The sequence below is a fragment of the Bos javanicus genome, chromosome 28, assembly GCF_032452875.1.
Source record: "Bos javanicus breed banteng chromosome 28, ARS-OSU_banteng_1.0, whole genome shotgun sequence".
NCBI classification, from domain to species: domain Eukaryota; kingdom Metazoa; phylum Chordata; class Mammalia; order Artiodactyla; family Bovidae; genus Bos; species Bos javanicus.
The window spans coordinates 30,140,235-30,166,010 of record NC_083895.1 but is presented as its reverse complement, the minus strand read 5'-3'; the positions used below and the strand labels follow the sequence as shown (position 1 = coordinate 30,166,010).

Genomic DNA, 25,776 nt, shown 5'->3' with positions numbered 1-25,776 from the left:
ACTCTCAAGAGTCTTCTCCAACACCACAGTTCAAAAGCATCAATTCTTCGGCACTCAGCTTTCTTCACAGTCCAACTCTCTATCAAAACAACATTATCATTAACAGTGGAAAGATAGACTGGAATTCAATTTTAGAAGGTCCTGAATATCAGACAGTGGCTAAAGGACTGGAAAAGGTCAGTTTTCATGCCAATCTCAAAGAAAGGCAATGCCAAAGAATGCTCAAACTACCGCACAATTGCACACATCTCACATGCTAGTAAAGTAATGCTCAAAATTCTCCCAAGCCAAGCTTCAATAGTACGCAAACCATGAACTTCCAGATGTCCAAGCTGCTTTTAGAAAAGGCAGAGAAACCAGAGATCAAATTGCCAACATCCTTTGGATTACTGAAAAAGCAAGAGAGTTCCAGAAAAACCTCTATTTCTGCTTTATTGACTACGCCAAAGCCTTTGACTGTGTGTATCACAACAAACTGTGGAAAATTCTGAGAAATGGGAATACCAGACCACCTGACCTGCCTCCTGAGAAATCTGTATGCAGGTCAGGAAGCAACAGTTAGAACTGGACATGGAACAACAGTCTAGTTCCAAATAAGGAAAGGAGTACATCAAGGCTGTATATTGTCACCCTGCTTATTTAACTTACATGCAGAGTACATCATGCGAAATGCTGGACTGGATGAAGAACAAGCTGGAATCAAGACTGCTGGGAGAAACATCAATAACATCAGATATGCATATGACACCACTCTTATGGAAGAAAGTGAAGAACTAAAGAACCTCTTGATGAAAGTGAAAGAAGAGAGTGAAAGTTGGCTTAAAGCTCAACATTCAGAAAACTAAGATCATGGCATCTGGCCCCTTCACTTCTTGGCAAATAGATGGGGAAACAGTGAAAACAGTGACAGACTTTATTTTGGGGGGCTCCAAAACCACTGCAGATGGTGACTGCACCCATGAAATTAAAACTGCACCCATGAAATTAAAAGATGCTTACTCCTTGGAAGAAAAGTTATGACCAACCTAGATGGCATACTAAAAAGCAGAGACATTACTTTGCCAACAAAGGTCCGTTTAGTCAAAGCTATGGTTTTTCCAGGAGTCATGCATGGATGTGAGAGTTGGACTATAAAGAAAGCTGAGTGCCGAAGAATTGATGCTTTTGAAGTGTGGTGTTGAGAGAAGACTCTTGAGAGTCCCTTGGACTGCAAGGAAATCCAACCAGTCAATCCTAAAAGAAATCAGTCCTGAATATTCATTGGAAGGACTAATGTTGAAGCTGAAACTCCGACATTTCGGCCACCTGATGTGAAGAGCTGACTCATTAGAAAAGACCGTGATGCTGGGAAAGATTGAAGGTGGGAGGAGAAGGGGACGACAGAGGATGAGATGGTTGGATGGCATCACCAACTCAATGGACGTGAATTTGAGTAAACTCCGGTAGTTGGTGATGGACAGGAGGCCTGGCGTGCTGCAGTCCATGGGGTCACAAAGAGTCAGACATGACTGAGCCAAACTGAACTGAATATCAGACTAAGGTATTTATATTAAATCCTAAAGGTGGTGCCATGTAAAAGTTTTTTGAGAGGACATGCTTTGGTGAGATTTTTAAAAGATAAATTTGGCAAGAAGATACAGAATGGACTGATTGCAGAGGGAACACTGAAAAGTTGAGATGCTATTTAGACAAATGTCCAGACACATGATAAGATTTCTACTATAAGGAAGGATGGTGATAAAGGGAACATAGAGTATAAGATAAGTGAGATGAGAAAGATAGGCTCCAACTAGGATTTAGTTACTAGATAAAAGGATGGGATATAGGTATAACTCACAGGTTACTACGGATTTGGTTCTAGACCACCACAATAAAGCAAATATTGCAATAAAGTGAGTCACATGACTTTCCTGGTTCCCTAGTGCATCTGGAAGTTCTGTCTGTTTACTGTACTGTTAAGGGTGCAATAGCATTATGTCTGAAAAAAAGTACACACCTGTGGAAATGCTTTATTGCTAAAAACGCTAACCATCTTCTTAGCCTTCAGCCAGTCATAGTACTAACATCAAAGACCACTGATCGCACATCACCATAACAAATGATGAAAAAGTTTGAAATATTGCAAGAACTGCCAAAATGTTACACAGAGACCTGAAGTGAGCAAATGCTGTCAGAAAAACAGTGCTGACAGACTTGCTCAACACAGGGTTGTCACGAACCTTCAATTTGTAAAAAATGCAATACCTGTGAAACACAATAGAGAATCAAAGGTATCAATAAAAAAAAAAAGTGAAGTCAAAAAAGAGGTGCCATTTGGGGAAAAAACTCTACATTCTGGTTACGTTTGAAAGCTCACTCACTGATTTAACGACAATCAGAGGGAAGGAGAAAATCCAGCATGTATAAATACACCAGCATATCCAAGCGGCAAATACTTGGCTTGTAAGTCTTTTCCATAGTAAAGAATGGATGAAGTATTTTCGGAGGCATCCCCAAACCTGGTTACAATAAAGAGCAGTCATTAACACCTACTTTAGTCATCTCACTCAGCTCCAGTAACACAACGGCACTTTGATAATTCTATAATTCAGACACCACATATTCTAAGATATGAGGTTAATTTGTTCAGTTTTCTCACATAACCTTCAAATGTTGACAATGAATTTTCTGTGTTTTTCAGAGCTGCTAATACTTTTGTACACTTTTTTCTTTGAAGAATAACATAAATAGAGAGAAATATATGTTTGGTGAATTTTCACAAAATGAACACATCCATGTAACCAGTACTCAAAAGAAGAAACAGAACATCACTGGCACCTCAGGAAACTCCTTCATACCCCAATCCCAACACTTTCCCCACCCCCACCAAGGATAATCAGTCTCCTGACACACACAGTTCTATCTGTTTTTGAGATATATGTAAGTGAATACTGTTTGGTGCCTGGCTTCTTTTGCCAGACACTATTATATTTGTAAAATTCACATATTATTATAAATAGCTATTCTCTGTTCACCGTGATCAATGTTTAACATTCACTGTGTGATCATGCCAGAAAACTATCTGCCCATTTTATTGTTGATAGGCATTAGGAAAATTCCAGCTTGAACTATTACAAGTAGTCCTGTTATGAACGTTTTTGTTCATGTCTTCTGGTGACTACATGCACACAATTCTGTTGTATATAAATCTAGGAGTGGAACTGATGAGTCACAGAGCATACATGTGTTTAACTTTAGTAAATAACATACACTTTTAAGGAAGAAATAGTTTAAGGTCTTTTTGAGGAAATTTGAATGATTAATGATTCATCAGAAGGTGCTGACTTAAAAAAATACTTTTAGGAGGGTAAACATATTGAAGTAGGATGGCTGATCTGCACTGCTTCCAAAGAAAGCAATTTATTTTAGAATATTTTCACCAGCAATTTTGCATATGACAATAACAGAAGTAACCAAGTCTGTCTTGTCCTTTCTGGAATTGATGATACTAAAAATTTAGGAACAAACTGAAGAGCCGTTGCTATTAAAAGTAAGTACTTTCTTGACAAGTTACAGAATATAAATGTTACAAGTCAGAAGTCTGCAGTAGTTAAGCCTGTACTCATTTAATCATACTCCTGGAAACTGAAAGACTTCAAAACTAGTTTAATACTCAGGTGGTCATATAAATGCCTTCTACATCAGTGAACATGCTAATAAAATTCATTTAATCCTAGAACAGGAAAAGAATATTATGCAAGGACTATGGGAATCTGAATAAAGCATGGATTAGTTAATAATAATGTATCAATACTGGTTCATTACTATTTATTTATATATATATATATATATATATATTCATTGATTATAACAAATGTACCATACTAATGTAAGATGTTAATAATAGGGAAAATGGGGAAGGGGTATCTATGAGAATTCTATATACAATCTTAGTCATTTTCCTGTAAATACAAAACTGTTTTAAAATAAAATTTATCTTTAAAACTTCATTTAAAACTCATAACATAATCTACAGATTGTAGTACACCTGCTAAACTCTTCTTAGGACACAATCCAAATGCACTTTGAGCTGTTAGACACTCATACACACATACATACACATACAATCCTGCTATCTGTGAGCTTAGACACACAAATACATGAAGGAAGCTTTCTATCTGTGCCAGTTTTGGTTTTGCTCCTAGCTATAAAATTATTATGCAGGCTTAGACTTCTTTTCATTCCAACTAACCTAAGCTTTTTTGAGTATACACTATAAGCACTTAGTGATTCATTAAGAAGCAATTCCCCAGTTACCTTCAAACGATAAAAGCATCCAAACTCCAAGTAAGGTCAATTCTCCAATAAATCATATCTTTGTGGTTTAAATCATTGAATTTTTGCTTTTACTTCACAGAAAATAAAGGAAAAAAGACTGTGCCTTACAGCGGGTAGGGAAAACAAGTAGCTCTAATGTGGTTTAAGACCTAGCAGAAGGAACCCTGAGCAAGGAAGCAGGAGACCTAGCTTCTAGCTTCAATTTTATCACTTTTCAGCTAACCTAATGAATTCAACTGTAGTCACACCATGTCTATCTCTAAGTACAACTTGAAGTTTGGTTCTTTTGTAGGAGAAATCAGCAAACTTTTTCTTAAAAGAGCCAATTATTTTAGGCTTTGTGGGTCATGTGGGTTCTGTCACAACTCAAATGTTATTAATACAAAAGCAGTCATAGACAACATGTAAATGACAAATGTGCCTGTGTTCCAATAAAACTTTATTTATAAAAAACAAGCAATGGTCTTGGTTATAGTTTGCCAGTTCCTATTCTATATATCAGGGGCAAGAAAATCAACTGACAAGTTCAATTTTGTAAAACTACTCCACTGAAATAAACTGTGTTTTGTTTGCAGGGAAAAAATGCTTATGAATCAGGATCTTCACATACCTGAGAATGTTCAAGTTTCCCCTGCGTGAACAGGTCACATCACCAATACCTAAGACAGAGCAGGAAAACACTCTCCCTTACATGGTTGTTATGACGTAACAGGGGGTGTGTTAATTTATATAGGCAAAATTTACAAGGTGACCTGCAAAAGTAAAATACCAAGTTTTAGCAACTTTAGCAACAAATACAGAAACCCAAATCTCATTAACACCAATAATCACTTCTTCCTTATAGTAAGCTAAATTAATTCAGAAAACTGCCAAGGTCACTGGCTTTGCTGGGAGAGCTGTTTTGTTTCCATGTAACTCAGCTGGTTTAGAACAATAGACCCTTAGTCATCCATAACCTATTAAATTTCCAGGAGGCCAGAGTAACGAACTGTTTGAACTAATTTAGAAGTTTGATTCATTCTGGGATGGGACAGGGGTTTTTCATCAGTATAAATGGTCTAATCAAGCCAAGATCATATTTATCATCCTTATAGGGTCTATCCTAGTAAAAATGTTCCTTTCTGTGTTAGTCACCTTGCTAAATTCAGCTTCATGTTAGCTACCAGATATTCAACAGCAGGCTGGAGCAAAGAGCCGGCCCACAAGGATCAAGCAAGTGCCTTTTTAAAAACTAATCTTAAGGAGTTCCTCTCCATGGCTTTGCAAAGTAAGCAAAAACCATGCCAAATAGTAAAAAAGGCACTTACTTGACTCCCACAGACCAGCTCCACACTCTAGCAGCTGTCACTGGCATGGTACATGGAGAGTGAGGTGGAAACGATTATCTTGCCAACCACTGTAGGAATGGTAGCGAAAGACCTAAAAGAATAGAAAAATGTAAAGTCAATGTCAAAGGAGAGGCCCTCCTGAGCCTGCTGACATGGGTACCTCAGCTTTTAATGCCGAAAAAGAAAAGGAAGTCTGAAAAGTTCAAGTCATTCTTATTACAAGCAATCCTTTAGGACAAGAGAGCACTTTTAAAAGAAAATGAATTATAATCTAGACTAAATCCAGACTGGTTATGAGAAACTCTGAAATACACTTTTTTTCCCAGAAAAAGTATTGAATCATTCAGAAATAAAATTGAATCATAGAGAAATAATAATAAAATAAAAACAGAATCATAAGAGAAATAAAAATAGCGAGAATCTGAAGCAACAACTCTTAAATTAATACTTTTAGAAATAGTATTAAGGGGAAATTTTTTTCACATACCCCTACCATTCTGGCATTTGAAAAACAGAGAACTGTGATAAACTATACAGAAATAAGAAATATTAGTAAAAACTTAGGAGTTTCCCAGAAATAGAGGTGTCAGCCTATCGAAGTTCACTCAGGAACTTTCGCCAGTTTCAGAAACAAGTTTATAAAACTTAAGAAATTTTGGCACAGTTAAAAAAAAAAAATTCAACTCATTTGCATATCCATACAACTCTCTGGTTTAGAAAGTATGTTTTAAAATGCTTTACTCTTGGCCATTTAATTAGAGATCATCGAAAAACAAGAAGAGTAATTTTTATTTTTATTTATTTTAAATATAAGCTTATCTTATTTTTTGGCCGTGCTGTGTGGCATCCTAGTTCCCTGATCAGGGGTCAAACCCACTCCCTCTGCAATGGAAATGCATAGTCTTAACCACTGGGCCACCGGGGACGTTCCAAGAACAATTTTTAAAAGCCTGTTTACATACCTATCTCCTCTCTCCATCCTACACTATTTATGGGTGAAATAATTTGTGGGGGAAAAAAACAGTGTGATGTGCAAGAAAAACAGCAACATTGAAAAAACAACAATCATTCTGAATTCGAAATCCCCTCTTCTCCTCCCATCTAATCATTCCTACCAAAACAAAACTAGCAAAAAATAAAAAAACCTCTTTTACTTGCAGGTCCATTCAGCACGCTTTTCCTCAGAACCACAATCCAAAGAAACAGGCAGTTGAGTTTACTCATTCTTGAGGCATCAGAATCCACCCAATAAAAACAAGCAAATAATTTAAGCTTTCAATCTAAATAAATTATAGCCAAAAAAGTATTCTTGCACTAGCCCTTAATTCTAATATGTTTAAATTTGGGTCACTTTTTTAATGGACAGTCTGGTGATTCAAACTACCCAGGCCTCAATTAATTTAATTAGAATGGAATATTCACTGTTAATAGCAACTCTGGCCAGACTACATCTTGGGTGCTTAACTAATGTTTTCTTCTTAATTTTGGCTTGTGTTTGCTTTGCCTCAGCTCCAGGCCCTGGAAAGCATCCCGTTTATTGGTGTTTCCCTCACTGCATCAGCATTTCTGGTTAATGCGCTACAGCAAATCACTTGGAGGCACAGCCTGAATGGAGTTCTGTACTGTGTATTCTGCAAAACTGTTCAGCCCACCATATGAAAGATATTGCAAATCAAAGACTACAGGAGATTGGCAAGAAAACATATTGCTCAGAGATTGGTTTTTTAAATTAATGACTACAAAGAAAGAATACACACTGACATACATACATAACATGTATATATGTAAACACATATATTATTAATACAATTATTTATTTCACACCACCTGCCTGCCTCAGAAAGAAGTACCTCCCCTCAGTCCCACACTTTGTTTTTCCTTTACTGCATCAAAACCATGACACAATCCAAGAATCGGGTTTTGGTTTATTTTTTACCACATAACGGACATATCTTTTTACAAAACAAAGCAGATAGCTTTAAAATACAAATTACTCCAAACACACAGAAAAGAAATAATGACTAAATACCAACAAGTTTCTATCCACAGCTTGCCTGCACTTGAAAAATCTGAGAATTTTAATAGAATTAACCAAGCTTTTGCTGCATCTCAGTCCCTTATGAGTTCACTGTAATACAGCAGATGCTGTTCTGCATTTTGTATAAGACACGCTCATCTGTGTAATGAAACATTACTCGTCTCTGCCTTCTCTTGGGAAGTATAAAGGGCTTTCCCAGAAAAATGATAAATGAGGACATTCCACACCAAAAAAGGAATTGGCCTTTTTGAAAGTCAAAACAACATTCCTAATCTAACTTTTAAAATGACATATTTCTCTTTCCTATCCCCCTAAAATGTTCAGCTAAAAAGGTTTTCAGTCAACAGGAAAATGGATAAATATGTGCAACAGAGAATGAAACACCCCCCAGCTAAAAATGAATGAGTCAGAACCAAAGGTATCAACTACACAATTTAAGTATTAAGCAAAAAAGAACAAATTATATAAGGATATATCCAATGTAATATCTTCTAAATAAGACTTAAAACATGTTTACAATGTTGTATGAGCTATATGGCATAAACATATACAAGGGAAACATCAAACTGGAGAGTGTTTGGCAAAGAGGAGAGGAAATAGGCCTGAGGAAGGCAACCTGGGGTAGCAATTATAATTGTATTATTTCTTAAGCTAAAAGAAATACATTATTCTACTTCTTTTTATAGACATTACATACTTCATAATTTAAAAAAAGACTTTTCCCTTTATATGTTTGACGAACAACAAAATTCTTTATGAAGGACATCCACTTCCCCACCCCCAGCACCAGAAAACCACCACCCTCAGCTGTCAGTATGGCCTTTCCAAGCGGGCTTCTTTGAGAGCCTGATCCTCAGTAGTTATCTTTTTTCTTCTAATAGTGCTGCTACTTTCTGATGCTGGCTGTGATGTAACCTTCCAGATCCATATCTCAGAGCCTCAGCCTGTCTCTACTTTTAATCTTACCAAGAGTATTCGTTTTAGGCAAGAAATCTATTACACATAGTTTCCTTTCATTTCCCCCCTTTAACTGCTGAAAGCTCTAGTAATCATTAAAAAGAGAGCCATTATGTATCTAAAGCTCACTGGACTTTGTGGCAGTTGGCCAAGCTATGAACTCTATTTCCTTCTGAATCAACTACTAACACAGGATGAGATATTAAAATTAAAGAAAGTACTGACTGGAGTTCAAGTCTCCATTTAATAAATGAACATTCCAAAATTTTGTAACATCGTATATACTACAATTCTGTTCTACCATCTCAATTGTGCTTGGATAACATTTTGTTTTGATGCTTAAGTCAAAGCTACAAATGGAAAAAAATAAATTTCATATTTTGGGGGGTTAACGAGAACAAAATAAGAAAACAAAACCCAATTACTAACATGCATATAGATGAGACATTCAGACAGAGTATACCCTTGGGATCCCCTCAAAAACAAAAACAACAACAAAATCACTATTACCTCTTTGTGATCAGAAAACTCATTTTTTCCTGTCTACTCAGCAGCTTCTGTCCTTAGCATTCAAAGATCACGGAAAGAGAGGTAGTAAGAAAGAGACAGGGACAGACATTAGCTGGTATTCTTCTGTTTACGAAAGAAATGTAATTCCATCAAAACCAAACCAAAAACTTTCCATTTTCTCACTTGCTTTTTACTACTTCCACTTCATTCCATCTTTAAACACTTCTTTAAAGTATTCTGACAGCTATAATCTGTTTTAAAGTGAAAAATAGGTTTTTATCACACTTGGCCACTTGCCACAGCCCTGCTTCATGGCAGCTAGCAGAATTCTGGCAGTACAAGATACAGGATACAGTGGGGGTAGATGGAAATACAGAAGATTTGTTCCAAAATAAACACCTCCAAAAACCTGTCATCTTTGGAAATATGTATCAGTAGGGAATCTAGAGTTGGCAGCACCTCGTTCAAATAGTTCCTTTCTCTTTTCAGCAGTGCCCAGCCCTTCACTCTTCTCTATTCTCCTTCACTTGCTCCAAATACCTCCCAGGTAGATGTCACTGTGTCAATTTCTTAAATTATCTATAGCGTACATTCTTTTTTTTTCATTACTCTTTTTACTTAACATTGCACATAGCCATGCTTGTTTCAGCACAACCTGTGAAGTCTTTTAAGATTATCAGCTGCTGTCTGAAGCAAAGTCATTCCTTCTTGATAGCTCTATGATTTCCATCTGTAGAATCAAGGCACAGGGAACAAGATGATATACCAGGTTGAAGGAGTCGGACAATGGTCCCTAGGACTTTTTAACTCACTGACTCATTTGTCCAACACTGACTGAATGTCTACATTCACGACACTGTAGTAGACTCAGTTCACAGGGTTTGGAAGACCAGACTACTATGAACAACTAACCACTTGTTAAGATTTTCACACTGGGGATTCCTGTAGTATAAAATCAAAGAAACATTTTCTGTTCCAGTCTGGCAGGTCACAACTCAGAATTCATGAATGATTAGCACAGTCCTGTCTCACAACACACCATAATTAACTGCTTTTTTCCTCCTCCCTTCTCTCCAACTCTGAATTTCCCACCATATCTTTACCTCTTTTCCAACTCCCTCAGCAGTTTGAATTAGAAGAAGAAGAAAAAAGAAAGATGGAAATAAAGGCTTAATGAATTAAGAGGAACGTAGGGTAAATTGTTCATCAAGATGTCAGAAGTAATTATGCAAACTGTCCTGAAAAGGAATTGGAAGGCTCTTTTTTTGTCACTTCAAGCCCTTTGCTCTTGTGAGAATAAGTAAACATATAACCATCAGTTACTGATTTTATACAAGCTAGCCAATGAAATAACATAAAAATTGCTTGTCGTGTTACACAAAAATGATAAATTAGAATTAAAGAACTTTTTAGGTTCACCTGACCAAGCATCCTTACTGAACTGACAAAAATAATAGGATCAAAGAGGTTATGCCACTCACTCAAAGTCAAACAGCAAGTTATGGAAGAGAAAGCAGCAGAGCCCAGACCCCTAACTCCATTATACCACATAGCACATAATTCTCTTCAATTACTTCTTATTTTGGTGACTGGGAAACACACACACACACACAAATACATACACACTCTTAGCACTTCCATCTTTTCATTTGTTTAACCATCCCAGAGAACTATTAATAATAAATTCTGTGATGGTACAACTATTATTTGCTCCCATAAGATTTCAAAACGTTCATCAACTACACCGCAAATACAATCTTTTCTGGTAGAGCAGATACACTAATGCCTCTAAAAAATTGTCATAATTGTAAAGTAAATATTTACCTTTGTATTATAATAAAACCTAGAAGACCAAAGAATATGTGCTCTCCAGTAAGAAAGCCAGTAAGGTCCTAGTCAATTAAAATGTTAGAGAAATCATTTCAAATAACTTGTTCTCAACCCTACATAAAGGCTCAGCGCCAAAGAATTGATGCTTTCAAACTGTGGAAAGCATCTTTGGAGAAGAATCTGCAAAGTCCCTTGGACAGCAAGAAGATCAAACGAATCAATCTTAAAGGAAATCAACTCTGAATATTCACTGGAAGGACTGATGTTGAAGCTCCAATATTTTGGCCATCTAAGGTGAAGAGTTGACTCATTTGAAAAGACCCTGATGCTGGGAAAGACAGAAGGCAGAAGGAGAAGGGCCAACATAGGATGAGATGGCTGGATGGCATCACTGACTCAGTGGACGTGGGTCTGAGTAAACTCCGGGAGATGGTGAAGGACACGGAAGTCTGGCGTGCTGCAGTTCATGGGGTCGCAAAGAGTCGGACACGACTTAGCAAGTGAACAACAACAACAACATATATGTGTGTGTGTGAGTGTGTGTGTGTATATATCACTACACTTGCAACACTGAGGGATAATACATATATATTCCTACTACTTCTGCCACTCCAATTTCTCATATTATGAATTTCTCAGAGAAATTCATAATATGAGAAAGAAGACTACATTCATAATATGAGAAAGAAGACTGCTAAAATTTCACTAAGAAAAGATTTCATGCTTAGGAATAGCTAGTTTTGTTTGCTTATTTGTTTTTTAAAAGATAAGATCCTCATACTTAAAATTGGTATTTAATGCTTAATCATACTTAATGCTTAATATTTCCTAAAGGAAATAAAATATTACAGAAATGGAAAGTTAAAGGGAACAAAGCCCAATAAAATTACTCAAAAGTATTCATCTAGTTAATGAACATGTTAAGAGTTCCTGCTTTGGCAGAGTATAATACACAGAACATATTCTTTCAACAAGATCTGCTGAATGCTTATCATGCTATGTGAACTTTTTCATACTGCTATGCAAATCTTCCAGATTTTGATATTATGCGGTACAGGTAGGGAGGCAGGAATAGGGATAATGTGGATATCTGATTTTATATATAAATTTTTTAATAATTTAAAAATAATTAAACCAGTTTTTTTAATACAAAAGCAGAGGTGTAGAAAAAACAACAAAGAAACATACTCAACATGACAATAAAAAGAAACTCACAGAAAAGGTCAAAAAATAAAATTTCTGTACTTGAGTAATACAGTCAGAAAGGCTGCCTTTCTACCTAGTACTTACTAGCTGAGTAACAGCCCACAGCCAAGTCCTATCAGCAGTCCACAGCCAGTCAAGTCTTATCAACTCTACTTCCTAAACCTCCCTTCTCTCTGTTCTCTTGTTCTCTATCCTCAATGCTACTGTCCTAGTTTAGACACCTTTTGCCTGGTCAATTAAGATGTTCTACTGGTGTCTGTTGTCTTTCCAGCCCCAGCCTCTCCAACGAAGTCCTCACACTGATGCCGGTGCGAACCTAAAAGCAGAACCTAACCATGATTCAACTGCTTGAAATTCTTCCCTTGCTCACCTATTCGACAAGTAGCATTTCTGCAAACTGTAGCTTAAACTGCACAATCAGTTTAAATGGGTCTCAACCAGAATTTCCTTAAGAAAACAGAATAGAAACTGTACATGCCTTATACTTAGTAAAAATATTGTTGCATGAGACCTTTCCCAGTTTTATGCACACATGCATATACTCAATCAAAATACAAAAGGTATTTCTACTGTGGGTTGAGTTTTTTTAAAAAATGCTGACTTAATAAAATTTCAGCTCCTTCGCAGGTTCTTTCACAATCTGATCCTTTATCATAGCAAGCGGTTAAGAGACAGGCTCTGGAGCCAGACTACGTGGGTTTACACACTAGCTATGCCACTCACTCGCTGTGTTATCCTGGGCGAGTCATTTACTAGCTGTGTGTCACTGACTGACTGTGATTCTGGGCAAATCACTCAATCAGCCTGATGCAACTCAGTTTCACTATCTGTAAAACAAGGATAATAGCAGTACCTGCTCATAGGGTGTCACAAGAATTAAGTGAGACTGTATAGTGCTTGGGACATGGTGCACTTGATACATTTTATTATTGGTATCACTACTACTGTCCAACTTAATCTCCAGCTGTTCTTACCCAAACTCCAATTCTAACAAATGACTGGCTGTTTCTCAAGTACATTGTACCCCTCACACTGTCATGTTAGATACTACTGCTGCCTTAAATATGAATCGACCTTTTCAGCCCCCCACACATTATATTTCCTCATATTTCAGCTCAAGCAAGGTCTCCCCACTTAAAGGCTTTCCTAACATCCTTTGGTAGTTCTCAGTGTTCCCACTGAGTCTCTACAGGGGAAAAAAGAAAGAGCATAGCCAGTTGCAGTCTTGTTTATGAAGGTCTCCTGGCCAGGCTGTGAACCCTTAGAACCACAATAGAAACATGTCTCTTTACCAGCAGTGTCTCACAGAGAGTAGGTGTTCCACAGATATTCTCTGAATGACTCTAGGTTATTAATCTTTCTAGGTCTTTATTTTCTCATTTGTACAATGGGGATAGTATTTTGCCTGAAGGGTTGTTATGGAGTACACTACACAATGTTGTAAGTGTTTGATAAGGAAGCAATGCTCAGCTATTACCAGGTTTACTGGGTGGCACTTTTTAGAATCTCAAACTAAATTTCAAAGATCTCGGGCAGGGGGCGTGGTGGGGACGGCTTGAGGAGCAATACCTTAGACCTTTATCAGCTAAAATCTGGTGGGGAGAGTAAACAAAAAAAGATTTAAGAAATGTAGCCAATGGGAGGGATAAGATCTCTTGGAAGAAACTGCAGCAGATGCTTGAGAAACAAAACTGAAGGAGCAGACCCTGAAAAGGAAGGAAGACCCACACTGACAACCAGCATGCTACAGCTTTAATTTTAGCCAGACTCAGGCTTACGTCTCAGCTCCAAAACATTTGTTCATCTTTGCATCCCTATCATTGAAACAGTTTATGAAACGAAAAGAAGAAATGAATCTATTTCATCCTCAATTTCCTTATCTATAAAACTAGCACAATAATACCTTTCATAGGGTTATGGTAAGAATTAAACATGGAAACACAATGCCTTTAACTCTGAAATGCTTTCTTCTATATCTACCCCTCTATCTTTAAAGGCCAGGTAGTTCAGCTAACCTATTTGCTCTCCTGTTATTTTATAAACTATCAGTTGCATTAATACTCTTAAACTTCCTGTAACATCATTTACCATAGGTAAGAAGTACAAAGTGGGCCAGTCTTAGAAGGCAAAAAAGAAATTTTAAACATCTTGCAACCTGTAAGATAGTAAACTCAGGACTGAACATTTGAGACTACCCTCTGGATAGCATCATACACCCAATGGGCTCTGCTCAGCAGTTTTCTGGTGATTACTACAAGTGCTCTCACCAAAATAAAGTGGACAATAATAAGAAAAAATATGTAAAAACTGAAAACTTTAGTAACAAAGCATAAAAGGTAAACATTTCACCCTTTTGGATTAATAAGTATTATTAACATCATCAAAGGACTTGTAAAAGACTCTTATTTTTAACAGATGTCAAAATGCAATGTCGTATTAACCAATTATTCCAGAACTGAATTAGAAAAAGTTCAGTTTTAGTATGCTAGTAAAGCCAGTTAGTGATGTAATTTACCAAGTTATGCTTTTACCAATAAAAAAAATTCGAGCCTGTACATGGTTTATGGGTCAAGAATTCACTAAGCTTATTAAAACTACTTTGCTTGAAGTCACCTTTGATTTTTACACAAGCTGTCTCACTGCAAGCATTTAACAAAGTGCAGTGAAATAAATGGATCATTTTCCATTTGTGTTCAGCTGCAGAGGACAGGTTTTTTTTAACCAGATGTCATCAAGCTTAATCTAAATCAGGGAGTAACCAAAATTCAGTTTGACTTTAGGGTCTTGCTGGAAGAATTTGACCCCAATTCACTTTCAAAAACCAGTCTCAGCTTAATCATTTTTAGAATGAAACAGAATTATATAATTTCAAGGGGAAAAAAACTGAATGGGAAAATTAGCAGATATGTTAGCCATTATCAGCTCTGTAGTAACTTGTTAGGTACCAAGGAAATAAAAGTTCCTTTCCTTTACCTACAGTCTTGTCAAGCTCTAAATTCTAGGACTCTTTTAGGTACATGTCTTCCACAGTAACATCTTCCTATAACATGTTGTTCCTGTACTGTATCAATCAGTCAAATAAAGATTAGAGGATTCCTCTATACTGAGTGGGCTTCCCTGGTGGCTCAGAGGTTAAAGCGTCTGCCTCCAATTCGGGAGACCTGGGTTTGATCCCTGGGTCGGGAAGATCCCCTGGAGAAGCAAATGGTAACCCACTCCAGTTTTCTTGCCTGGAGAGTCCCATAGACAGAGAAGCCTGGTAGGCTACAGTCCACGGGGTCGCAAAGAATCGGACACAACTGAGCGATTTCACTTCACTTCACTTCTATACTGAGTGGTTATCTTGAGATCTTAAAAGGTAATCATCTCCTTAATTACAGGAAAACAAACAGTAATTATTTAAGAAAACCCACAAAGCACAAAGCCAGAATATAAAAAGAAATAAAAACCTACATCTCAGGAGTTATTGAGAAAATGGTATCAGCGAAGTGCTACTATGGAAGACCATAACCACTCCTTGATTGCACTTTCAAACAGGAGGAAGCCCCAAAACCAAACGAATTCACATTCAAGTTGTTGTCTTTGTCATACGCCATTCTTGATGCTGCCTTTCTATTTAGATTCCCTCTTGGAGCAGAGTTCCATAAAGCATAAAACAGAACTCCTTGAGACTTAGAAAAGTTCAATTAATCAGAGTTTGTTGACTAAATCCAAATTTACTCATCCAACTATCTTTGGGGCTCAAAATAAACAAGATTTTAAAATAAAGTTTCCTTAATAAGTCTGCTCTAAGCATATTTATCCAGAACCCTCAAAATCTTAGTATTTTAGTCCTCTAAAACAACAATAAATCTAGACTCTGATTCAAACATATATTTCTAATAATCTGGGTATTTCTTTTACTTTGGATAGAAAGTTTGTACCCCCCCCACCCCCCAGTAGACCTAATACAATGTTACCAACTCTCCTTTACTAGTCCACCATCAGTCCAGTTCAGTTCAGTCGCTCAGTCGTGTCCTACTCTTTGCAACCCCATGAATCGCAGCACGCCAGGCCTCCCTGTCCATCACCAACTCCCGGAGTTCACCCAGACTCAACATCCATCGAGTCAGTGATGCCATCCAGCCATCTCATCCTCTGTTGTCCCCTTCTCCTCCTGCCCCCAATCGCTCCCAGCATCAGAGTCTTTTCCAATGAGTCAACTCTTCGCATAAGGTGGCCAAAGTACTGGAGTTTCAGCTTTAGCATCATTCCTTCCAAAGAAATCCCAGGGCTGATCTCCTTCAGAATGGACTGGTTGGATCTCCTTGCAGTCCAAGGGACTCTCAAGAGTCTTCTCCAACACCACAGTTCAAAAGCATCAATTCTTTGGCGCTCAGCCTTCTTTACAGTCCAACTCTCCATAAACAAGTGTAATATATAACCAAGGACAGCATTGGCAATAACAAACTTAAAGCAATTACCCAAATTAACCAAATATGGTTACCTAAGGAATAAGTCATTAAACAAGTCAAGGTTGGGGGAGGGGGCGTGGCAGAGCACACCTTTTCACTGGCAAGCAGACAAAAGGGTGTGTATTTGTTATCTATGTATCTAGCACTGCTCTGGAGTCCATGAGGGACTAAAAGGAAACAAGATACACAATCTTTGCCCAGAAAGATAAGACATCCACAAATGAAACATTTACAGAACAAGCCAGAGTCAATCTGTATCCTGAAAATAATAAATCCTATCAGCATTCAGAGAAGACAGAACAGAACAATGGGAAGGGGTTAAAAGCTAGGAAACACACAAGATTCAGACTAGGATTGCTCCTTGAATCCACCTCTATTTAAAAGCATTTTTATCCCATGGACATGTATGCTGCTGCTGCTGCTGCTGCTGCTGCCGCCGCTAAATCGCTTCAGTCGTGTCCGACTCTGTGCGACCCCATAGACGGCAGCCCACCAGGCTCCGCCGTCCCTGGGATTCTCCAGGCAAGATCACTGGAGTGGGTTGCCGTTTCATGAAAGTGAAAAGTGAAAGTGAAGACGCTCGGTCATGTCTGACTCTTAGCTACCCCATGGACTACAGCCCACCAGGCTCCTTCGTCCATGGGATTTTCCAGGCAAGAGTACTGGAGTGGGGTGCCATTGGCTTCTCCATGGACATGTATACACTCCTACATTTAAAACAGGTAACCAACAGGGACCTACTATATAGCACATGGAACTCTGCTCAATGTTATGTGACAGGTTGGATAGGAGGGGAGTTTGGGGGAGAAGGGATGCATGCACATGTATGGTTAAGTCTCTTCACCATTCACCTGAAACTATCACAACATTGTTTGTTAATCGACTATACCCCAATACAAAATAAAAACTTCAAAAAAAAAATGTTTTTAAAGAATTTTTATCCCAGATGTCATTAACCACAAACGGAACAAGTCACTTCCCTTGGTTCCCATTAGGTCTGTTTTCTCATCTGTAAAGTGAGGAAGTTAGGTTCAAAGAGGAGTCACAGGTCCCAGTCTCTCAGATAAAATGGACCTTAGAAGATAGAGGAGTGATTAAGACTAAAATCCCACTACAAAAACCGCATAAACATTTAGTATGGATATATGAGACGCTGGTTTAAGTACAGTGGAGTATTTGTGCTGAGTGGATCTGGCAAGGTAAGACTCAGCCAGTTCATAAGGATCCCAATTAAAGAACTGGGACTTGTCTCCGTGTCAGGCAATGTAACCTCTCTTAAGGTTACATTACTCTCTTAAAACTTCTAGGTTAAAAGAAAACAAAATAAAAAGCTTTCTCAGGTTAAACTGAAATGATATCACTGCCAAAGAACTACAATGTGTAAAGCAGAAAGGGACAGCCATGATCCGTAACAGTATAACGACAGACTTAAGAGATTTAGTAATTCAGCATAGCCGTTGACCACTAGGAAATGCCAACATTCAGGCTATCATAATCAGAGATGAGACAGATGGAGCAAAGAAATTACACAACCCACAGTGAAAGGCAGTTTCCTTCAAAGAATCATCCTTGAAAACAGCCACCTTCACTAACTGCACAGAAAGACATGCAACAAATATTTAAGATCAGTCTTCATTACAGCCACAGGCTGGAAAGCAATAACAGGCTCTTCACACAGAAAAGGAAAAAATTACACTAGATGGTGCTACAACTACTGACTAAGCCCCTGCAGCTTTTCTCCCATTTACTCAGTTGAACAATGGTTTAATGGGGGGGGTGAGGGGAGGGGGATGTCGGGGGGAGGAGGCCAAGTTCGGTTTCATAACTTCACAACCACTTTTACCTATATTAGCTGAACTGCATTGCTCTGGGCTTGTTCTTCAAATCTGGAACAGATTCAAAAACATGCCTCTCAAGCAAAAACTTAACCAGTACTTTAACTGGTTATTTATACTGATTAATTAAATTGACTCTAATTTACCAGACTTACTACAGCAGAACAAAAGTGGCACAAGCAGGACTTGTGATCTGTCCAGTGCAGAGTGCCATCTGCTGCACACGCGCCGGATGTCACCCACACAAGACTCAACCTCAGCCTCTTCTCAGGGACCTTTATAAGAGCAAGTTGTTTGTTCTATATTGCCTAATACACGTGCCTCAAACCAACAGAGGAGAATTCTCATTCATGGGGTTTTGAAATACCAGTACTTTCATAACAAGCAGTAGTTAAGTTTTAAAAGGAAGGAGAAAGATGTGAAGGAGCAACTGCACTTTATAATTAAAAGAATACAATAAGAGGGAAAGAAATATCTGGAGTGGATCAGAGTCCTAAAACTGTTGTATATTCCCCATATAATCTTGGCCACGTCTCTCCCCTTTCTGGATCTCAATTTCAGGCATAAAATGTCAAGAATTAAATAGGTCTCTAAGAGATATCTTTCAAATTTTGAGCCTTGTGAGGAATCAAAAAATAACAGATGGAGACAGCAGTACACATGATAGCTTTGGAGCAATCATAGAAAAAGAAAAAAATAACTTTACATATTTTAAATAATCAGGCACAACTTTTTTCAAAATCTTACAATGCTAAGTTCATTTTCAAGTCACCATTCTTACAACACTTCCGCCCATCAGAAATAACACTTCATTTAGTTGTGCTTTCAGCTCAAATTTGGCACATCACTTTTACCCACACCAGAATAGCACAGAAAAACACTTTCATGAAGTACCTGCACAAGCAAGGCACTCACAGCCTGACAGACTCGCATAGTGGAAAATACACAAGGCACAAATTTCAAAACGCTAAATGAACACCACACCCAAATAGTCTAAAAAACAACTGCAAAGTCGAGTATATTATCAAAATACAGAGACAAAGACAACTTGGTAAGTCTTTAAATAGTTTGAGGGGTAGGGGAATGCAATCAGATTTTTGGGTGGCCTTATGTTTTTAAATGAACAAAACATATAACTGGAGGCTATGAAACATGCAAATCTAAATTGAACTGTGGAAAGCTCGGCTCTCACCCAAAAGCTTCAGCAAAGCAATATGTCAGTATGCCAAAATGAAGTACAATTTTCTCACAAGGAGGAGGAGAGGGTCCATATCTGTGACTAATAATAACAATACCATCTTGCATTTAAAGAGCATTAGTTCTTTTCACTACTCTTTCAGACACCTAATTTTATGCTGTCAACAGTCTTAGGGTATCCTCTAAAAAGCGCCAGTTCAGTTTCCTCTCAAGAGCCATGTGATCAGAACAAGAAGACAGGTGGGTGTATTTGTTGAGGGCTGAAGGTACTAGTTTCTGCTATCAGGCAGTCTGCAGTGATTTCTCATTACCACACTATACAACTTAGCCCTAGGAAATAAAACCTACACTCTTTCTTTTGGAGTTGGCCAGATCAGATCAAAAATATGGATCTAGAAAGTCCAAAGAAAGATAACCTGCTGACTTGTTAGATCAAGAATTCCAAGTCAACTTGATCTCTTGCAACTTAAAAAGAAATATACACACACCCCAAAGCTGTTCAAATAGAAACTCCTGTGCGTTGCCAGCCAATGAAAGCCAGCAATAACGGGTTAATACAACCACCAAAACCCTGCCGCTGGGAACAACTTGTCATATTCGCTTCCCCTCTGCCTGCTGCCCACCCTTCCTTCTTCAGGCAAGCACAAGCTTATAAACCAGCCCTCCAAAAGAGCCACCGAGGACCTTTAAGGACCTGAGAGGATGGAGCTTGCCTCCTGAAGCAATGCAGCATCCATCGCAAGGGTGCTGTGCCCCATGCCCACAAGCAGGAAGTCACAGAAAGGGATAAAGTTTGATTTTCCGCCTTGCCGGTTCACATAGGGCCGAGAAGAGAACGAGGGAGCAGCCCCGCTGGGGTTCAGGGTTGCCCTCCGGGGGACAGTTCCCAGCAGCATGGCACTGCCACTCCTGACACAGACACAAGGCAGCCGCGGCAACTCAGGACACCCCAACCCGCCCGGAGGAGAAGGGAAAGGGGACAACTTGAACAGTGCTCAGTTAGGGAGCAATGGAGCAGAGCTGTTAAGGAAAAAGGAGGGAGGGACCGAGATTGGGGCGGGTCGGGGAGAGGTTCAAGTCCCTTCCCTTCCCCGCCCTGGTGTCCCCGGTCCTGCGGGGACAACCCAGCCGTCGCCCCTCCTCCTCCTCCTCCCGGCTTCCTCCGCCCTTCCTTTATTCCTGGTTGCCGCCGCAGGCGCCTGAAGGGCACGGCGGCTCCTCGGTGCCCGGCAACCTCGGGAGCGGCCGCGAGTTGAGGTAACTCGCCCGCTGCCCCGGCGGCCTGCCTGCCGGCGGCTCCCACACGCCAGCACCGCCCCGCCCTCCCCGGAGCCGCCGGGCGCGCTCGCTCACCGTCCGGTGGTGCTGCTGCTGCCGGTGGCGGCTGACGCCCAGAGCAGGGAAGCAGCCCGCAGTCAGCGCTCCGCAGCCGCCGGCGCCCCCGCCGCCGCCACCCCGGGAGGAGAGGAGCAGCAGGAGCGATCTACCTGCGGCGGCCGCCATCTCTCAACTGGAAACGGCGCCGACCCAGGCAGCGCAGCGGACGGCCGGGGCGGAGCTAAGGCCGCCACTCACCGGCGCCGGCCCAACTGCCGCCCTGGACTGAGTTGATGAGGCGGGGCTTCGTGCAAGGTCCAATCGACAGGCAGCAGAACCACACTAGAGACTGCCTGTCACTTCCAGAGTTACCTATTGTGGGGCATAGTCAATTACGGGCAAATTCTAGGGAACGGGTAATTGGCATCCAAACCCCACAGGATAGCAGCAGTAGAGATAGCGTATTCGATTCGGCTAATCTTCATCAAGGATACAGCTATATAATAAGTGTAACTGGGGAAATGGATATTTGTGCAAAGCTCTGTAGTTCGTGAGTGTTTTAAGTTGGCAAAATAGACTCCAAATTAGTAATCATTAGCTAGGTACGCTGGAACTCCCAACGACACGCCCAGAGTTATCATTCATAACTGATGGTATTTGGATATGCTGAAATTATCCCCACATCCTGAGATTATCTAACAACTATAATATGCAGCATAGTACAGGAGAGGTAGAATGGTTATGATACCAAAGTCCCAGAATGAGTACATGTTATCAGTGAATTAACAGACCTGTATACACTTCAAATACTCAGTTAACTTTTACAGCACCTTTATACTGATATTCTTACACTCTCCATAAGCAGCACTCTTATTTTCTTAGCATTTTTGACCTTATGTGTGCTTATTAAACTATAGAAACAGAACATGCCCATAAGTAATAAAAAATCACTTGAAGGTTACCTTAATGAATTTTCATAATTTAGCTAAGTTAGCCACTAGAATACACTTTGGAATAACTCTTTCTCTTGAAAATACTTCTTTCCACAGAAACAAGCTCATAATAATAGTTCATTTAAGACTATGAAAGATTTGAGGTTTCTTAATCTTCTCAGAAGACAATTTCCTTGCTGTCTGTTTATTATTAGCTAGTTAATTCTAACTCCTTTTAAAATCTGGAGCAGGAAAACAGTTTGGTAAGCAAATAAAAGTATTATCCTAAATTTTAGGGTGATAAAGTTAAAGCTAAATGACACAATACACGCACATAATTTTATTCTATCACTTATTCTATTAATATTTTTTAAAGCTTGACTGAAATGGTACTTTTTTGATCAAGAATAGCTAAATAATAAAGGGAGATTTTGGTTTGTTTAATCCTTCCACCCCACCCCATGACTATAAGATGATTGGCTTTTCCAGGTGAGACACTCATATCACTCACCCAAAAGGCATTTGTTGCTCAACAGTGGAACATGAGAGCTCAGGAATGAGACAAGCCCCTCATTCAACAGCTGCATACACTAATCCCCCTAGCTGGAAATCTGTGACATTCCTGGGGCAACTTCACTTACAATCACTTTCCACTCATCTGTATTTATCCCATCTGCACTTTATGTATTTCCCCATGCTTTCTTTATGTATTTCCCCATGCTTTCTTTATGTATTTCCCCCTGTCTCTTGTCACTTCACAACTTCTTACTAGGATTACCATGGATTTTAGTTTTGTTTTTATTTTCTGTGTATTTGCAAATCTGGCTACTAATCAGTATTATGCCTTCCACTCCATGTTATACTTTGAAAAGTTCTACTGGAATTGCCTTTCCTCTGTTTCTCAAACTATGAAAATAAAACATGGATCCTGCATTACTGAGATTTAGTCCTGTGGATTTGCAAAAGAACCACAATAAATAGTTTTTCAACTGCAACCTGAAACTGAAGGGATTATCAAAAGCTTTCTCTTTATCTATTAATATTTACCAATCTGTGTCATCTTTCATCTACCAAGATGATACCATTGATGAACTACATTTAGCTTGCGTATTTTGAGGATCCACCGACTAAACTGAATTTTAATAATCCCCGGCTAGAAATTAATCTAAACAAATCTCAATTATCTCTTCACAGAGAAAACCTTTCCACAGCTGCAAAGGATATATCTCACACAAGCTGATTGGCAAGGCCAAATAAGAATAAAGTGTAGACAGCTCAATATAAAGTTGTTCTCTAAACAAATAGTAATTTCTGGAAGAATAAACAAAAACACATGTTACTTTTGGGAAATTTTAAGGGGTAGTTATCTATTTGAATGGTTTAACTTTTTCCCATCTGCATGTTATTTTTATACTTACAAAAATATGGTCACTGAAACCTACATGGCTGCAGAATTGTTTTCTGTGCCAATCCTTAAAACAGGTTGATCTTTTCTTTTAGCTAAAACTAATCAGAACAGATTTCCTGGAGCATGAAACCCTAACTAGGTTCTCTACTAAAATGTACACTAAAGTCAGCTCCAAAGTATGACTCAACTCAGTGGAGTATTTGCCTAAGCATTCCAGAATAGCCAGGGTAGGTGATGCACACAGTTTGTTGACGTGAGCAAGGAAACATGAAAGAGATCTGCTTAGAGATCTGGGAACTATGTTTCATGGTTTGCTAATATGAGTTATTATTAGCAATCAGCAATTCCTAAAGATCAAAAAGAAGTATACAAAGGAGAGAGAGAGGAAAGTGTGTTTAGCTTTTAAATATGTATCATAAACCACAACTTAGATCTGTTTTCTGGTGATTTGGCTCCATTATTTTTCCAGATGTCATTATTCCTATTTTTTAAAACTACCCATCTGCAGAAGGGCTCAAATATTCAAACCCCACCACATAGCTTTTCCTGTCTATATATCTAGTCTGACTTCATCAAACACATACACATTTTTTTTTCCTTCCTTTTGTTTTTCTCCTTTTCTTCCCCCTTACTTTAATGGAGACTGCAATTGGATCATTTACATGCTTTATATACATAATTTACATAAATATAGTTACATATCTCCTCTTAAAATTTTTGTTTGACAAGAGTTTCATGCCCTGGCCTCCAAAGGATGACTGACTCTATATTAATTTTATAACTTAGTAACATTAATCTAACATTCTTTTAGGTCAGAAACATCCAGTTTGCAAGTTTGCGGGGAGGGGAGGTTTGTTGTTCTTTTTTGTTTTTCTGTCAAGTACCTAACAGGGAAACACTGAGTTCAGAAGGCAGGGCTTGTTCAACTAGGACTGTCTTCGTTCATGTTTCTCAGGATCTGAGAGGTTGGCAGCTAACTTGCACGCCATCTTTATCATATTGGATTGGCTTGTGGCCACCTACAGCCTTTGCTCTTTAGTAGACCTTTGGAATCAGGAAGTCTTTTGTCTAATCTGAAGTGATTCAAAGAGGCAAGACACTAATTCTGCACTCAAACCACTTATTCCTTAGACAGTGCCCAGGAATTCAGCACACATTTTAGTGGGATGCAACAATATCCACTCCAAAGTATTCACAAGTGCCCCCTCACCCAATCCTAAAAACATTTTCCGACAAGGCTGAATTATAACAAAATTCCAAATCGGTAAAGGGCTCTCCTCTCTCAGCATTCTCCAGGTATTTACTACCCATACCCTGAACATGCCCTGACATTCCAACCTCCAACTCTTTGCTCCTGCTGTACCTATACATCACCTGTTCTACTCTGTTAAGACCAGCTTGGCTTCCTCTGAGAGGAAATGCCCAGGTAAAATTAAACTCTCAAATTTGTTCTTTGACTTTATATCATGCTGCTGCTGCTGCTAAGTCGCTTCAGTCGTGTCCGACTCTGTGCAACCCCAGAGACGGCAGCCCACCAGGCTCCCCCATCCCTGGGATTCTCCAGGCAAGAACACTGGAGTGGGTTGCCATTTCCTTCTCCAATGCAGGAAAGTGAAAAGTGAAAGTGAAGTTGCACAGTCGTGTCCAACTCTTAGCGACCCCATGGACTGCAGCCTACCGGGCTCCTCCGTCCATGGGATTCTCCAGGCAAGAGTACTGGAGTGGGGTGCCATTGCCTTCTCCATTCTATCATAGTACTACGGTACTTGATATGAGCTGGTCTCATATCAAGTATGACAGTGAGGTCTGCCACACCATTGAGTATCTGACCTATTTCATTAGACTAATTTGCCTGGCTAGGCCACAGTACCCTTCTCCCCTCACTTTTGTATGTATTTTATATCAGAATGATTTATGTTACTATCTTTCTCCTACACAGCTCTTCCATTTTAGAGTTGCCAATCTGGTAAATTAATTTAAGCTGACTTTAGATGATAACAAGTTCTTCCTGGATTGCCTCTTTTGTACAACATTTACACTTAGAGGACTCAAACGCTAATAGGCAAAATAATTTCACAGAGTATGGCAGGTCTAAGAAATTTTTTTTCAGGTGAGATCGTCCATTAATAGTCTTCAAATTTTCATCAAATACCTAGTCACTTCCCTCTGCCTATTTCAAGGTCAAATACATCTTTATATTATGCTGGTTGTTGCCCACATTTCAGCTTCTCTGAAACTGAGCTAATTTAGTGTCGAATGCTGTATTCATTCCCTACTTCAATGTAATAAATATAATCTTCACCAGTACTTTTAAACATGAACACAAAGTCTGGACTGTGGGATGAACTTGGGAGGCAAAGGGTGGAGGAAACTGTGGGTATGAGACTGGTCATTGCCAGTTAACAACAGGTGCGAATACTGCTCTTTAAATTTAGCCACTGTACTTG

General features: G+C 39.0%; 1 protein-coding gene across 2 annotated transcripts in view; it reads right to left on the bottom strand.

The window, feature by feature from the left end:
* Positions 1-21,191, bottom strand: part of MCU (mitochondrial calcium uniporter) — a 195,855-nt gene extending 174,664 nt beyond the window's left edge. The window contains exon 1 of one of the 2 annotated variants that reach the window (XM_061405296.1): positions 21,026-21,191. In XM_061405296.1, the coding sequence (XP_061261280.1) occupies positions 21,026-21,175 (150 nt within the window). In that variant the 5' untranslated portion in view covers positions 21,176-21,191. The remainder of the gene's footprint in view (positions 1-21,025) is intronic. The other variant, XM_061405297.1, reaches the window with a different exon arrangement.
* Between the last annotated feature and the right edge of the window lie 4,585 nt (positions 21,192-25,776).